Here is a 15,380-nt window from a genome sequence, read left to right on the forward strand (position 1 = left end):
CTTTGTGGAGTGTCCTCTCTTGGGTTATTCTGTGATGGCAGAGCCTTCTTAGAGTACTTTCTCATCTAAAATTTCCACTTGACACCTCCTTCAAACACAGAGTTTCCTGAGTTAATAATGCCCTTTTGCTACAAATAGCAACAGTGACATGGTTAAAGGTCTGCACGCTGTATGCACACTAATACGTCTGTCTGTGTGGACATCACGCCTCTGACTGCAACAACAGCACAGCACAAGAGGAGGTCTATGCTGGTGGTTTACAGTTCAGTTCTACTGGCATGAGGTAAAAATATCTCCAGCTATGTGATGTGACTCCTCAAAACAAATGAGGAATTATCTAGATTTAGTCTAATTTTCCCATTTTTTACAGGAGAAAGCTCTCTGTTTTTTCATCTATAGCACCTTTGGTTTATCTATTTCATTATCTACTTATCTGTATTTGGTTTATCTTTACCATGTATATCCCATTCTGTACTTGGGAAGTATGAAGACTTTGTCAAGAAATGGAGGATGCAGATCAATGAAGCATATGAAATAATCTTGGACTGTTCCAAAAATCTTAATCCCAGTAAAACTTACTATAACTGCATAATTACTATTATTATTATTAGTAGTAGTAGTGTTTTACCAGAAAACAGAGTATTTGCCTGGAGTGTTTTAGAGAATAAGGACTAGACAAATTAAATTCTGCGTGGGAAAACAGAACCCATACAGTACTTGGAGGAAAAAAAAAAAAGTAAAATTTCAGGGTGTTAAATGGGAAATTGAAAAGGAGGTGTTCATTTAGGACATGTTATTTCTGTTACATACTGATAGATAATGAAAATTCTGATGACTTATAAAATCGTTTTGCATGTGGAATAAGTTGACCAGAAAGGAAGTTTTCTGTCTTTAGTACAGGAGTATAAGAAGAGAGAAACACATTTTTGTTAGAGGATTGTGGAACACAGAATTTTACTCGTAAGGCATGTGGATAGACCGAGTATCTCACAAATAGAGACGCTGAGATGACATCCCTTTTTTCTAAAGTGAACACAGCTCTGCAAAGGATGCCACGGCTCTGTGTGTCCATAATGTGGAAATCAGTGGGGTTGAAAAGGAGAAAGTGGGACACAGCTCTTTAATGTGCCAGAAAAGGGAATTGCAAGATGCACATTTCTGTCTTTACACCTTTCTTTCTGTACACCTAATTTAATAACACCCCTACTATTAAGGCTGACCTTTTTTAGGAGTGAAAGGAAAGAAACATAGCAAGATGTTGAGTGATTTTCATGTCATGTATGCTTGTTTTGTTATGTTTTCGTCCTGTTACATAAATCTTGCAAAGAGCAGATTGTTCCTTCTTCCAGATGGGTTAGGCACTCCTGATTCATTAGTGATAAACAATTAACTCCTTCTTGGCTGGCAGATCTTACTGGCCTACCCGTGCACTTCAACAAGCTTGTAATCACCAAAGCTTCCCCAGGGATTTCTGCTACCACTCATTTACATGTCAAACTTTTTCACTGGTACACCCCAGTATTTTGGCTGTTAAATTCTTGATTTTCTCTAGTGATCAGTGCTAGCTGCAACATCTGCTAACAAGAACATTTCAAGCACATCATATGCTGCTGGAACATATGTTTGGAGTACAACTCACAGAAGCTGTTTGAAATACACGATCAGACGTGCATGTTGGATCTACATGGAAGGCTTGGTCATTTAAGATATGATATTCATAAATATAGTACCACAAGAAATTTTTACCTTTCCTTTGACTCTTTTATTGGAAAAATCTTTAATCTAGAAGTCTACCTAGAGAGGTTGTGGGCATCTCCCTCATTGACCTTTTTTTTTTTTTTTTTTTTTTTTTTTTTTAATTAACTTAGACGATCATCTGCCGGGTTTGGTCTTGCCTCATTGCAAAATGGGCTAGACACTTCACTAAGGTTCCTTCCAATATGACTTTTCTTGGAAAGTATCAGTTGCTCTATGACACTGGAGAGAAAAGATCTGAAAATAGAAGGTAAGATGCTAGACTTTCTACATTACCTCTTCAATGCAAAGGTTCTATGAGAATATTTAGTTCTGAGAGCATCTCCTTTGCCTGTGCACTGCTACATCTGAGATGGGATATGATCTTTCCTCTAAAGCATGGCAACCTAAAATGCCAAAGAGATAAAGGCCTGCTGTGGGAGTGTAGGAATGTGTGTATGAGCTACTGCAAATCATCCCAATCCTATGGAATTTAATCTGTGAGATCCCCCACAACATATAGTTCACACCACTGGTGTGACTTTTTGAATTAGTAAGGTTAAACATGTTTTTAAATTTTTGCAAGGTAAGCATTATGTAGGGGAGAAAAAACAGATTGACAAACTCACAGTGAGATTTGTATGATTACCAGAAGAAGCACTAGCCATGAGAACAGCATCTTTTGTCAGCTGTTCTTTAAGCCTCAGAATGTAAATTAGGTTGGAGAGAAAGCAGAAAGTGAGCATTTCTTTGTGCATCTTGCACAGAGGTTCCTCCGCACATAAAAGATGACATAAAAGGAATAACAAAGAAATGAAATGCAAATCTGTTTCTAAGTACTAGTGGAGGTGACCTGGGAAGGCAATTATTTACTGGAGGATTTTTGTCTGAATTTATTTTTCTGCCTTAAGATCATATCTGTCTTCATGTTTCTCAAAAGATTTTAGGACCAGGATTTCAATAGCACATCCTTATCCAAAGCAACTGAGGGAATTGTTTTATTACGTTGCATTGTTAAGGTCTCCTTATCTCCTTTCCAATATTATAATATCTAGTAAATAGGTGTAAAAGATGGATGAAAAAGTTTCCACCAAAAAGGGCTCAAGGGTTTTTGGTCCTTTCATGAAAATGTCAGCAAAAATGAGGAAACTCAGACCCAGTTTCTATGTTTGTTTCTTCATTTATCTTGAAAACAAAAAAAATGCAGGAGGTGGGTTACTGATTTTGAGAATTTCATGACAGGTTTAAACTGTCATGTCTTATTTTCTACTACTATATATACTACATATACTGCAGAACAATTTTCACTATACTGTGTAAATATTTTTCTGTCTTTCAAACAGAAGTGCAAATTATAATCATTATTACTCTAATTAGGAGAAAAAGGAGGTAACAAAAACCTTGGTCCAACTACGTGGACCTGCAGGAGTTACCTTTGAGCTCACAAGACTTACTGCTGGAGTAAGCGTGTAGTAGTATGACCAAAACGGTATTCCTGTTTTAAACCCATTTTTCACAACCAACAGACCTTTGTCAAAGCTTGGCCATAAGTGGATTTATCAGGCAATCACTGCATTTACAAAGCACCATTCACGCTTGCTCTGTAACCTAACAGCTTCTCCGCAGTGCTGCGGGCAGGTGGGTGGTGAGCAGTCACCCCCACATCCCCTCTCCTCTGGCCCTGGGGCTGATGAGGAGCGAACAGGATGTCTGCTGTACCTCATGTGGGGTGGCCACCCTGCCTTGACGCTTCCCATCCACCCATCCATCCGTCCATCCATCCATCCACCCTCCTATCCATCTGTGCATCCACCCATCCATCCATCCACCCCAGCCACCCACCCACCCGTCCATCCCCCCACCCACCCCACCGACCCTCCGGGCTCCGGGAGCCCACGCGTGGGCCCCCGCTCCTCGCACCCCCCGAGCTGCGGGGCGGCGCCGGGCTCCCTTTGTGCCGGTGCGGGTGCGGGTGCCGCCAGCACCGCCACGACCACCACCACCACCACCGCCACCACGGCGGCGGGCGATGGCGCAGGTAGGAGCGGGCGGGGTGCGGCCATGTCGGGGCGAGCGGCGGCCGGCGGCGCAGCAGCGGGAGTGCGTCAGCGGCTGAGGGGCGGGGAGCGGCGGGGGAGCCGATATCAGGCGCCGAGCCGCGGCTCCGGGGCAAGCGGGAGACGAAGCTGGCGGGGACCGACGGCGCTGCAGGGGAGCCCGGCCGCCTCCACCCAGCCACCCAGCCGGCGCCGCCTCTCTTCTCCCTCCCTCTCCGCTTGCCGCCGCGGGAGGCTGCGCCGCCGGCTGAGGTGAGGCGAGGCGCGGCGCGGCGGGGGAGCCCCGCATCGCCCCGCAGCCGGGCCGGGTGGCGGGGAAGGGCCGGGCGGAGGGAGGGAAGAGGCAGGGCCCGGCTCCCGGTGCCCGGCTCCGGCCGCCGGGGCCGCCGAAGCCCGTGAGGGGGGCGCGGGGGGCGGCTCTGTCAGCGGGGGGCGGCTGGGCACCGGCCGGGCCCCCCTCGGCTGGGCACGGGTCCCCCGCCCCGCCCCGGCCGCCCCCACCCCGGCGGGGCCGAGTTGTGCGAGTTGCGGGGGGAAGGGGCCGCCCTGCCGCGGGCTGGGGCCGGCGGAGCCAGGAGCCAGCCATCTTTTGTGGAGGGCATCTATTGTAGCATGGTCATTTGCATATCGAGACACAGCGGCGTGTGGAAGGTCTGTCGCGGGTGCACACACATTTACATGGATTTGGAAGTGAAAGATGGCCATGCTACAATAGGTGCTTTTCCACAAAAGATGGCTGTGCCCGTGCGTGTGTGAATTACATGTGGGGACACGCACGCGCTCCATCTCTTCTGATTTCCCATACGTGATGTGTTGGGGTTTTAAGATTTTATTTTGAGGTAGGGCTGATTCCTCCATCACAGAACAAGGGGAAGCGTCCTGCCTAAGATATGCATTGATAGAGCATCGCTGTCGTGCTTGTGGAGTGTTAAATCCAGCATGAGAAATTGGTTACTCTTGAGAGCTTGGGTTAGGGAAGGGTTTTAAAGGGTTTTACTAGCATCAGTGGAAAATAAAATAGATTAACTCAATAGTTTTTTTTTGTTTGTTTGTTTTTTAATCCGTGTTAATGTCCTATTTAGAGGAAGTGGTAAAAGAGTGATCTTCAGGCTCTTCTGGGCTATGCCTTTTCCATCATTAATAATGAGAAATTTGGAAAAGCCTGTGGTGTGGAGACACAGTCCAGCTATGGTTTTTTCTTTATGTGCATGTGCAAGAGGAAGGAAGTCTTCCTTTTTCCTTAGGTGCAGGTAGTTGTTTTGGGTGTTGGGCAGCACCGTTGGTCATCGTCTTGTAAATAAGCGAGTGGTTTTAAAGTGGAGTTGGTGTGGTGGCAGTGATCAGTGTAATGAAATCGGTGCTGGAGGACCCATAAAAGATTACTGCAGATGAGCGATCGTAGTATGTCTTCTCCTTCAAACTCTTTCCTATAGGTACCGAGTGCATCTTCTCCCTAGTTCGTTAAAGACACCAGCATCTTTCTTGTTTAATTGATCCCTTTCTGATTTAAACACTGAAGAACTTCTCACTTCTTGTCTTAATGGTGGGTAGTAAGAAAACATTTTAGCACCTATTCCACAGAGGAAAACATCAGGGCAGGAAGAGTTATATACTATTAACACTTAAGTTCAGGTGTTGTTAACCTCAATTTCAACACCATTTAATGAATGAAAGCAGAGCCTGTTGGGACTTTGATACAGCAGAGATGTTTACATTGTTTCCCTTTTCTCCTTCCCCCACTCTGATCTTATTTAGCATCTGCTGGGTGCAAAGCAAATATTTTTATAATGTCTTTTTCTACTGTTGTGGAAGATGAGTAATTAAATGGGATTCTACTGTAGTTTTCCAATCAGCTGACTCCAGCAAAGCATGATCAAGACACATGGTACCAAGTCTTTGGGAGCGTTTCATGACCTAACTTCTTTACAGAGAGGCACCACTCTGACAAATGACTTGTAAAAATTCCTGATTTCTTTCATATGCATTTCAACATAGACAATGACTGTTTGAATTATTAAAACATGTTTTTATGTCTATTAGTCTTACAATGATAACACAACTCAGAATGAAATGAAAACTTGCCTTACTTACCCAAACATCCGATCTGGGCAAGCCTGTTTAAGTTGCTTTAATTGCACAGCTATTGCAGTTCAGATTCTTTGCCAGTGCATCGTGGTTGGACTTCATTTGGGTGTTAAGGCTGATGTTTAATAATGCTTCTCCATTTTTCACATTGAAAAATAAAAAAATCCCAAATGCTTGACATGAAATTCCAGGGTAATAGAGAAACTTGGAGTAGAACAGCCCGTTACTTGTTTACCTTCTTAGGTATAAGACTTGGTATATCCATATCTCTAATTTGTATTAATTGATGAAAATCAAGTAACGTTAATCATTTAAGGGTGTTACCAATTATTATACTTTATAAACCTCATATCAGACCTGAAATGAAGTGTACTTATGCTTGTTTTCACATTGATATCCCTCAAAACATTTTTTGTATTCAAGTTACTAATTTCTTATTTTCTGACAGAGAAGTAATGATCTTCCTCCAGCCCCACCAGGTCCCTTCCAACCCAAGCCCTTCTCTGATTCTAGGCTTGTAACCTTGTCACTAATTGTATAAGCTATACGTTCCAGAGAGCCTAAGTCATCCATTGAACTGAGAAATGTAAAGTTTTGGAAGCTATAGTAGGGCTGAATACTCAGCAACAAAAAAACTTTTTCATATGATAGAAATAGGTACTTTTTAAGATGAAACAATTGTCAACCTTCCTCCTAAACTTCTAGTGGCTTCTGTATGGGCTAAATAATTCTGAATGCGAAAGCCTGTTTTAATGTTGTTACCCCGGCCATTGTTTTAAGTATGACTGAAGTGCTGCATGCAGCAGTGTCATAGCTGTTATCTCTGGCATTCTTGCAGTTTTGTTTGCTATTAGTGACTTTTTTAGTGTTGGTGGGGGAACAATGGAATGTGACAGCATGTATTCATTTAGTCATTATAAATTTAGTTGGTGTTCTTCAGTGGGTCTGAAATTTCAAAGAATCTTTTTAATAGCTCCCTAAAATATCTAAAAATTCTTCCTCAAAAAAGTAACAAGCTTTCACGTCTCCCTTAAAATTTCACTAAAATTTAATGAGAATTATCAGAACTAACATGTCTCTTTCTTTGTTTTCAAAGTTGACTGGTAACTTACTAGGGTTATTTTGACTTTTCTGAGTTGCAAATCAGTGAGATTAATTTGTCTGTATTGTTTGTTGTACAGCTTTTCAAAACAGCATTTTAGGCTTTTGATTTTTCAGATGCAAGTTGTTCCTCTCTTAGTCCTGTACTTTTTTTTTTTTTTTTAGTAGAACAATATCTTAGGGTTTTATTGTTACTATAGAACGGGATCTGCATGTTCCTTGTGTCTGTATCTCCCTTATGGTTAGAGGTTGTTTATGGGCCATGATGAATTGAATTCATTGTTACTTTTTTGTCTAGGTTTTATCAAAATATGTAAAGAAAGGGAAGTTAAATACGCTTCTTACTTCTGTGGAATCAGTGGAGAGGAAGGATATTCAGGAAAGGTGTGATCTCCATCAAATCTGCAGCCTCTGAGGCAGTGTGAAGAGAATATACCTGGTTCAGAAGTTCTGGCACAGCAGTGGCCATCAGCCTGCTGCTGCACTGGCCAGTCCCACGCAATGAACATCAATAACCTTCAAATAGTTTGCAATGCTTCATTAGCCTTAGCTAAGTTTATATTTTTCATATACTCTACACAAAAATATAAAATATGTTTAGGTTAGCAAATGTATTTGCTAGAAAACCAGTCTTTTGTTTAGCTCTTTTGCAGGCAGCAAGTCCTGTAATTGTGAAGGCTTTTTCACGGCTGTTGCAGAATTAACCAGCAAAAAAAATCATTTGGGGGAATCTGAATGAATGATTTTTGAATTGATAATAATAAAGTAGGATGTTAACAATACCCACAACATTGTAAACGTTGTTACAGCGCAGTAAGGCAGCAAAAAGGCTTTCAAAATATTAGAGGTGTGTTTTTTTATTTTTTTTTTGATATGGCAGCATTGAGAGCTTATGCTCTCCGCCTTTATTCTGAAGCTGCTGAAGTGAGTTTCCTGAAGAAGCAGGAGCTAACAACCTGATTCCTGCAAACGAAGCTTGAATGGAGGCTTTAAATCCCACTAATTTGGGATTAATATGATTAGCAATGCTGATACTGTTCCAGTACTTCATGCAGTACTATTTGGTGACTTGTTCAGGGGTATGATTAACTCGCTTATCTTTGTTCAAAACCCATCTCTGAAAGCAAGTAACATCTATATTTTTAGAGAAAAACAGTTACTGATTTTGCTTCACAGATGAGGCTGTTTGAAAAATTTGGGTACATCCAGAACAGGGTAGCCTGGGTACTAACAGGTATGGCTTCGAGGTTTGAAGTATGCAGATGTATTGCAGTGAGAAGTAGGGGAAATGCAGTATATTCACAGAAGCGTGTAAGTTCTTGGAAGGATGTCAGAATGGCTGATGATGGAGATAAGAGCAGGATGACACCAAGGAGGAGGTTGTACATGCATTCCTTTCTGCTATTAGAGACATTCTTGCTGACATTCTCAGATGCAGAAATTCAGTCCTGTGGTAACACGCTTGCTGATAGCTAGGGAATGCTTGTTAAATAATGGCTTTTGTAATACAGCTGTGGCAGGCTAACCTAAAACAAAGCAGTTATACCCAGACAATTGTGGGGAACCAAAATGAACTAGCTGCAAGTATGAGACTGCTGAAAGCAAAGACAAACACAAATGCTCAGGAATTTGAACTATGTGGTGAGGAGTTCGCTTCATATTGGTTTTGATAGCGATAGGTATGGACAGTGAGGAAAAGAGGGTAAGACTGTGTGCCCTGAGCTGCTTCTCATTTCTGAGGTCTCATTGGAAAGCTTGGAGAAGAGGGATGTAAGTAGCTGATGTCTAAACAGATTCTTGAGAGCTTTGAGTGATGAAGTGCTCTTTTGATGTTTTATTCTTCCTTTGTTCTGGGAATAGGGTTTTTACATAAACGAGAAATACTGGACCTTGCCACTTCTAGCTGGAACAGCCTGCAAGATGCCTGACTTTCTGCTAACTTCTCAGTGACATTGGTTTGTGTTTCTCAAATACTGTATCAGAGGATGGATTTAAAAACTTTTAGTATGAGTTCATAACTTGCTGTTTTTCCATCCTTTTGAAGATGGGATGACAAAAACAAACATTCACCACTGAATCCAGCTGTGAGCTGGATTAGAGGTGGGATGGTCTCTCTGTGTGGTGTTTGTAAAGGTGGGAAAGCATTGGTGCTGACATACTAAAATGCTTTTGCTTAAATTTTTGCCAAAATGTATTTGCTAGAATGGTGTCTATCACCTGTGGTGGTAACTTGAAATATCTCTTCACAAAATGACTGAGCTCGGGCTTATATTCAGTAATGACTTTCTCATCATGTTCTGTGGCACAAGTGCAGTGGCTGGAAGCCCTGGTTGCTTGCTTTGAACATTGCTCTTAGTGTCGGTGGTATTCGTGTCATCTGGATTTCATGCTGCCTTTCTCTTAAACACTCTTTACCATATCTTTCCAGTTGTCTTTGTAGTTCTGGTTTTCTTGAATCCCACACAGTTTTGATAAGTGAAGGTCATTATTTTGTTTTACATTGTCAAGCCTTCACCTGTGTGCAGCTGAAAAAAATTGCTAGTCTAGAACACAGTGGAAGAGGCAGGTGAAAATTCAGAATTCACTTATTCAGCACCATATTTTTAGCCATCCTTCATCTTCTGAAGGCAATTGTAATAAGGATTGGAGATATCTGCCTATTCCCTTTGTTTGGGGGGGGGAAAAAAAAGGTATACTGAAGTTTAAATTCTTACCACTCCAAATATGTTGTGTTTATTGTAGTGCCAATATCCAGACATGGTCCTCAATGTATGGTAAGTGGGCCATATGGTGGTATATGGCCAGATAGTCAGACTCTGACAAGTCTCAATTGCATGTTGGTCTGTGAGAAAGTTTAAGGGTTGACTGACAGGAACCTGTTGTTGCAGTCTGGTTTATCAGCTTTACCTGCCTCACATCCTGTGGATTCTTCCTACCCCTGGGAAGATCCCATGTTATTTCTGCCCCTTCCCTTCTGTATTTTCATTTGGATCACCTGTAAAACCAAAGCAAATCGTGCTCTCTGTTATAGGTGTCCTGCTGCAAATGACTTTTAACAACAAGCAAACAAAAATCATTTTTTTGCAATTGCCTTCTTCAGAAACAACTTACAGCCAATAATAAAAAAGGACAACAGGAGGTGGGGTACTACTAATTACCTGAATTTCATGCAGCTCCTCTGTTGAAAATGGGAGCATCCTCAGACTTCATGAGACATACTAGTAGCTCAGGCAACTGTTTCAGCAGTTCCTTAGGTATGGAGGAGTTAATGCACTGCTGCTTACCATTAGTAACCATGGCCACCAACACATCTGAATTTGCATTTGTAATATTCTCGAAGCACCCATAAAGAGAGTTGCTGTTGTTTAGCTGATATGCACTAACGCATTAGACTGTGACAACGTGTATCTGCAACTGGCTGACCTAATCTGTATGGCTTTGAAGTCTGCCCCTGTTGTGGGGATAGGGGAGAAGACAGCAGAACCCTGTTAAAAATACAATCAAATGTGTACATAAGGTTACTGTAATGCCGGTCTCACTGCTTGTAGTGGGTTTACGTGGCAAGGTTTTGGTAGCAGGGGGCCATAGGGGTGGCTTCTGTGAGAAGGATCTAGAAGCTGCCCCGTGTTTGGTAAGGGCCCCACTGCTGACCAGAGCTGAGCCAGTAAGTGATGTTGTTTTGCGCCTCTGTGAGAGCAGATTTAAGACAGAGAAAAAAAACACTGCGCCACACAGCAGCTGGGAGAGTGAGAGGAGTGAGGAACAGCCTTGCAGGCACCAAGGTCAGTGGAGAAGGAGGGGGAGAGGTGCTCCAGGTACCAGAGCAGAAGTCACCTGCGGCCTGTGGTGAGGCCCATGGTGAAGCAGGCTGTCCCCCTGCAGCCCATGGAGTACCACGGTGGAGCAGGGTTCCACGCTGCAGCCCGTGGAGAGGAACCCACGCAGGAGCAGGTGACCTGGCAGGAGCTGCTGCCCGTGGGGGACCCAGGTTGGAGCAGTTTGCTCCTGAGGGATGGACCCCGTGGTACGGACCCATATCTGGAGCAGTTCTTGAAGAGCTGCTGCCTGTGGGAAGCCCACGCTGGATCAGTTCAGCAAGGACTGCATCCCGTGGGAGGGACCCCACAGCACAGGGGACGAGAGTGACCAAGGAGCGGCAGAGAAGAATTTCTATAGACTGACCATAACCCCCATTCCCCTGTTCCCCTGCCCCACTCGGGGGGAGGAGGTGGAAGAGGGTGGATGGGAGGGGAAGGTGCTTTTGGTTTCTTTCCTTTGTTTCTCACTTCTCTAGCTTGTTAGTAATAGGCAATAAATCTTACTATCTCCCTATGCTGAGTCTGTTTTGCCGGACACAATAATTATCGCGTGATCTCCTCGTCCTTATCTCAACCCTTGAGCCCCTTTCATTGTATTTTCTCCCCATTTCTCTTTGAGGAGGGGGAGTGAGAGAGCGGTTGTGGTGGAGCTCGGCTGCCCACCCAAGTAAGAATACCACACTGCTGTTAGGTTGGTTACGTTAGGTTTGGAAGACTACCAGTGGCCCGGTGTTAAGCGTGTGTGTTTTTTCTAAGTATGGTCAAGAGAAGAGCTTTCTTTATTGTTCTTATTTCTGAAATCACTGGATGTATGCATGAGGTGGCCCACACAAAATGGAGGGATGATGTTAGAGGGAGTGTGAGGGTTTGCAAACTGGCAAGGAACATGGGCACCACATGGGAGTGGGAGATGGTCTCCTGACAGTGAGTGGCAAATAATGCCGCAGAAGACTAGAGAGGAGGCATGTATTGCGGGTTTATTATTTTAGAGAGGCATGTTTTATGGAAGAGGTGCCTGGAGAAGCAGGGGACATGGAGTTGTGGAGGATGAGCAAGCAGGGAAAGAGCAGCACAGCTGGCAGCCTCCCAGAGGGAGGCTGGATGTGGGTAGCAAGTGCTGAGCTATGTAGGTAGGCTGTTAATGTCTAATAACAGAAGCTGTAGTGTATAAAGTGCAGGACCAAAATCAAGCTGAGGGTGAGAGCTGGACTACGGCACAACAGCGGCTTGAGAGTGCTGAGGTATGGAAGGGAGAAAGAGGGGTGACTGGAGGGGAAAGGTGGGTTGTTCAGGGTATCTGTGTGGTGTTTGCTGCTAATTTTTGAAGACACTAAGCAAGTGTTTCTTGTAGGAAAGGGGTGATAGAGGAAAGTGGGAGATGAGAAAGACGATGAAGTACTGAGCACCAAAGAGATAAGAAACATCTCAAAGAGATGAGGATCTGGGAAGAAAACTTAGTCCCATCTTTCTCTCTTATAGGTGTCAATTACTTTCAAACACAACTGGAACTGATTCCATTTTGTGTATGGATGTATACACTGCAAATTTGAGAGGCTGAAAGGAGAGACAAGAAAGGTTCCTTTAAGAAAATTTATTTTTTAGATTTATTAAGCATTGCTATTTGAAATTGACTCAAACAGAATGTGATCTATATCTCTGGCACACTTTCCTTGTAGGAAACACTTGTACATATTAATTTCCCTCAACTCTGTGGAAGAAAGTCCTCTTCAAGGAACCGTATAATAATTTCATTAAATGTGAGACTGGGGAAAAAAAAAAAGTATTTTGTGTACTGAAAAGCACAGTCTTTGATTAAATGGGCTACCAAATAAAATGCTTGATTTTAATCACTTGAAATAACCAGTGACATTACATAGGTGCTTAAATAGGCCTCTGCTTAAGAATCTTACCACCACCTATGTTTTAGAGTGAAGTAGCATAGTATGGTCTCCTAGTACTGCTCTGCCGTATCGTATTTGATCGCTGGTAAGATTTTAGTCCTGTTTTCATTAAGGCCATAGAATTTTGTAGTTCTTAACAAGAGATCATGTTTACTGCAACTGCCGATTAATTAAAGGCACCCTGTAATGTTGTAGTCAGTTTAGTCTTACCAGGAGTGTCTAGTTTTTTATCAGTACATTTTGGTAGCTGTTAGTCTATCATAGCTACTGAAATTTAATATTATTTTCATTACGTGCTAGAACATCCTAGATATATTTAATTGCAGAAATGGATTTTCAAATGCTTTTATTAAGATGTCAATTTGCTGTAATGAAGCTAGTAGGCTTTAATCAAACTTTGATAATTTTTAAAATAAAAATAAGTAATATACTGATACTTTTTATGTGGATTTTTTTTTTCATGTAGCGGTCAGAGTTTCATTCCACAAGAGATTGAACACAGTCGCATAGACATGAACCATAATTCTCACTGATCTCCGCTCAAGTGTTCTATACTAGGATTGGAGAGTTGGGTCCTCTATGTAGATTTCATAATTGTGCTATACCATACAAGTAAATTAAAATAAATCATGGTGGCTAATTAATGAATGGAAAATACTGATTGTTTTTGTTTGTTTATTTGCATTCAGATCAACGACATTGATTTGCGTCTCTGATAGAAAACCAGAGCTACATAAGCTGCTTCAAGCAGATTATGGATATTGTGGTTGACACAGTAATCCAGAGTTCTGGGTGGATTTTGACAACAGTTTTTACATCAGTGTCTTGTGCTTCTTTAAGAGATTTTTTTTATCTGGGTCTTTGTAAGGTATGAGTAGATGTCACTTGGTTTATATTCCTATTAAAAGCAAACAAACAAAACAGATTAAAATGTTTTTTCCTTCTGTATAGGGAAAACAAAACTGCAAATCAGAGCAAATTTATCTGAGTTGGCAAGCACTTATGTTTAAGATGAATGTGCCAGTGTTCTCTAAAAATGTGAACAAAACCCACGCATCAGGAGACAGTATTTATATGCCTTAGTGGTATGATGCAGATAATGGTTTGAAATGCACCTAGGGAATATATATAAAAAAAAAAAAAACTAACAACAAACCTTTTTGAATTAGAATCCAAGAAAACCTCCCTTCAGATATGTAGTTATTTGAATGGGGAGAGTTTAGTCTATTCAGTGTGGCTGATCAAACAGTGTGTTCTTCAAGCCTGTAAGGTTTTAAAGAAATTCTAGTATATAGTTTATTGTTTAAAAAATAACTTCCTTTCCTGAAATGCTTTCTTTCCTTACATATATTACATAACAAATTAAAACAAACAGTTTTAAGAGATGGAGTTACTTAAAAAACATGAAAACTGTGTTAAAATAGTGGTATAAATTGGTAGTTGTGGTACAGATTTTCCCTGTGTATTTCAAACTACAAGATTCCTAATAATCCAGATAGATGATTGATCATCTAAACATAGGGGATACCTTAGCATAAGCTTAAAGTTTACTTTTCTTATATTAGAAAAGGATGAATAGCCTTTTAACCTATTTCCTTCAGACTGTTTGGATAGAAGTGAGATAAAAGTTCAAATGCACGTATGTTACAAACATCCTCCAACCTCCACTTGAAGCAGTTGATCTTGAATAAAGAAGGAATAAAAATGATGAAAATATTTTGAATATTTTACAGCTGGTAGTCTAAGCAAAGAAATATTTATGTAAGTAAGATGTCTGTTAATAGAATTAGTGTTAGTAGAACTTAACAGATTTCTTGATTTTTAGAAGTGGCAGATGTCATGCTTTTTTGTGTGTAGTTTAAGCTAGAAGACTAAACATATTACTACTTTTCCCCCTCTTTATTCACCTTCTTTTTTATTCATTTTTTAAATTCAGCTTCCATGTGCTTTCTGGGCCTCTGGATTGGACCTGTTATGTATGTCCTGTGTGCTGCAGCTGGATTAGTTGTCTGGTTTAGCAGAAATGTACTGCAAGTCATAGCTTGAGCATCCTGGTTTGTGTTCTTGTAGTTTCAAAATTGTAATTTAAAGAAAAGCTAGTTAAACATTTTTTAAACGTAAATTTAAATCTGAACATTGATCACCAGCTGTGTAGCAGTTGATACAGTTTAGCACATATTGTATCATTCATGTTTATCTGTGCCAATAATTTTATGTTTATGATTTTTAAAGGAAAATCAGCAGTGCGGTTAAGGTGTGTTGTATAAGTAATTGCATACTTCCAGTATTTGAAAGTTTCAAAGTGATTCTGTTGGAGTATCTCATGGTCTTGCTGAAGTCTCATACTGGTCTTTCTGAGGTACTGATTGTTCCCATTTTATAGGTGAGGAGTTGAAGCAGATCAAGTAACATGTTCTTGCTCACATGAAGTCTCTCAGAGCTTGAAAATTATCCTGATTCCCCTAAATATTTTGCTAATGCCTAGCCACTAGACTTCAGTTCCCTTAAGATAAAAGCACCACAATCCAGTTTTAAACGGTGTTTAAGCACTGTTGTCAGACATGCTATAAGAAACAGCATAGCTTTTGGCTTCTTGTTATTGAACAATTTCATGGCACTTGGTACTGAGGGCCTGCAGAGAGGTGACCGCATCTCTGGATTCTCAGAGCACAGTGAAATTCTCA

The 15,380-nt window shown here is 41.5% G+C and overlaps 1 protein-coding gene across 5 annotated transcripts in view; it reads left to right on the plus strand.

The window, feature by feature from the left end:
- The first annotated feature begins 3,751 nt into the window (after window positions 1-3,751).
- Window positions 3,752-15,380, plus strand: part of FAM169A (family with sequence similarity 169 member A) — a 46,676-nt gene continuing 35,047 nt past the window's right edge. For 3 of the 5 annotated variants that reach the window (XM_035309137.1, XM_035309141.1, XM_035309138.1), the window contains exon 1: window positions 3,752-3,772. In XM_035309137.1, coding sequence (XP_035165028.1) covers window positions 3,764-3,772 — 9 coding nt within the window. In that variant the 5' untranslated portion in view covers window positions 3,752-3,763. Of the gene's footprint in view, window positions 3,773-3,969; window positions 4,044-11,725; window positions 12,037-15,380 lie in introns of those variants that run through there. The other 2 variants (XM_035309143.1, XM_035309140.1) reach the window with 2 other exon arrangements.

This window comes from Oxyura jamaicensis, chromosome Z (assembly GCF_011077185.1).
Source record: "Oxyura jamaicensis isolate SHBP4307 breed ruddy duck chromosome Z, BPBGC_Ojam_1.0, whole genome shotgun sequence".
Taxonomy (NCBI): domain Eukaryota; kingdom Metazoa; phylum Chordata; class Aves; order Anseriformes; family Anatidae; genus Oxyura; species Oxyura jamaicensis.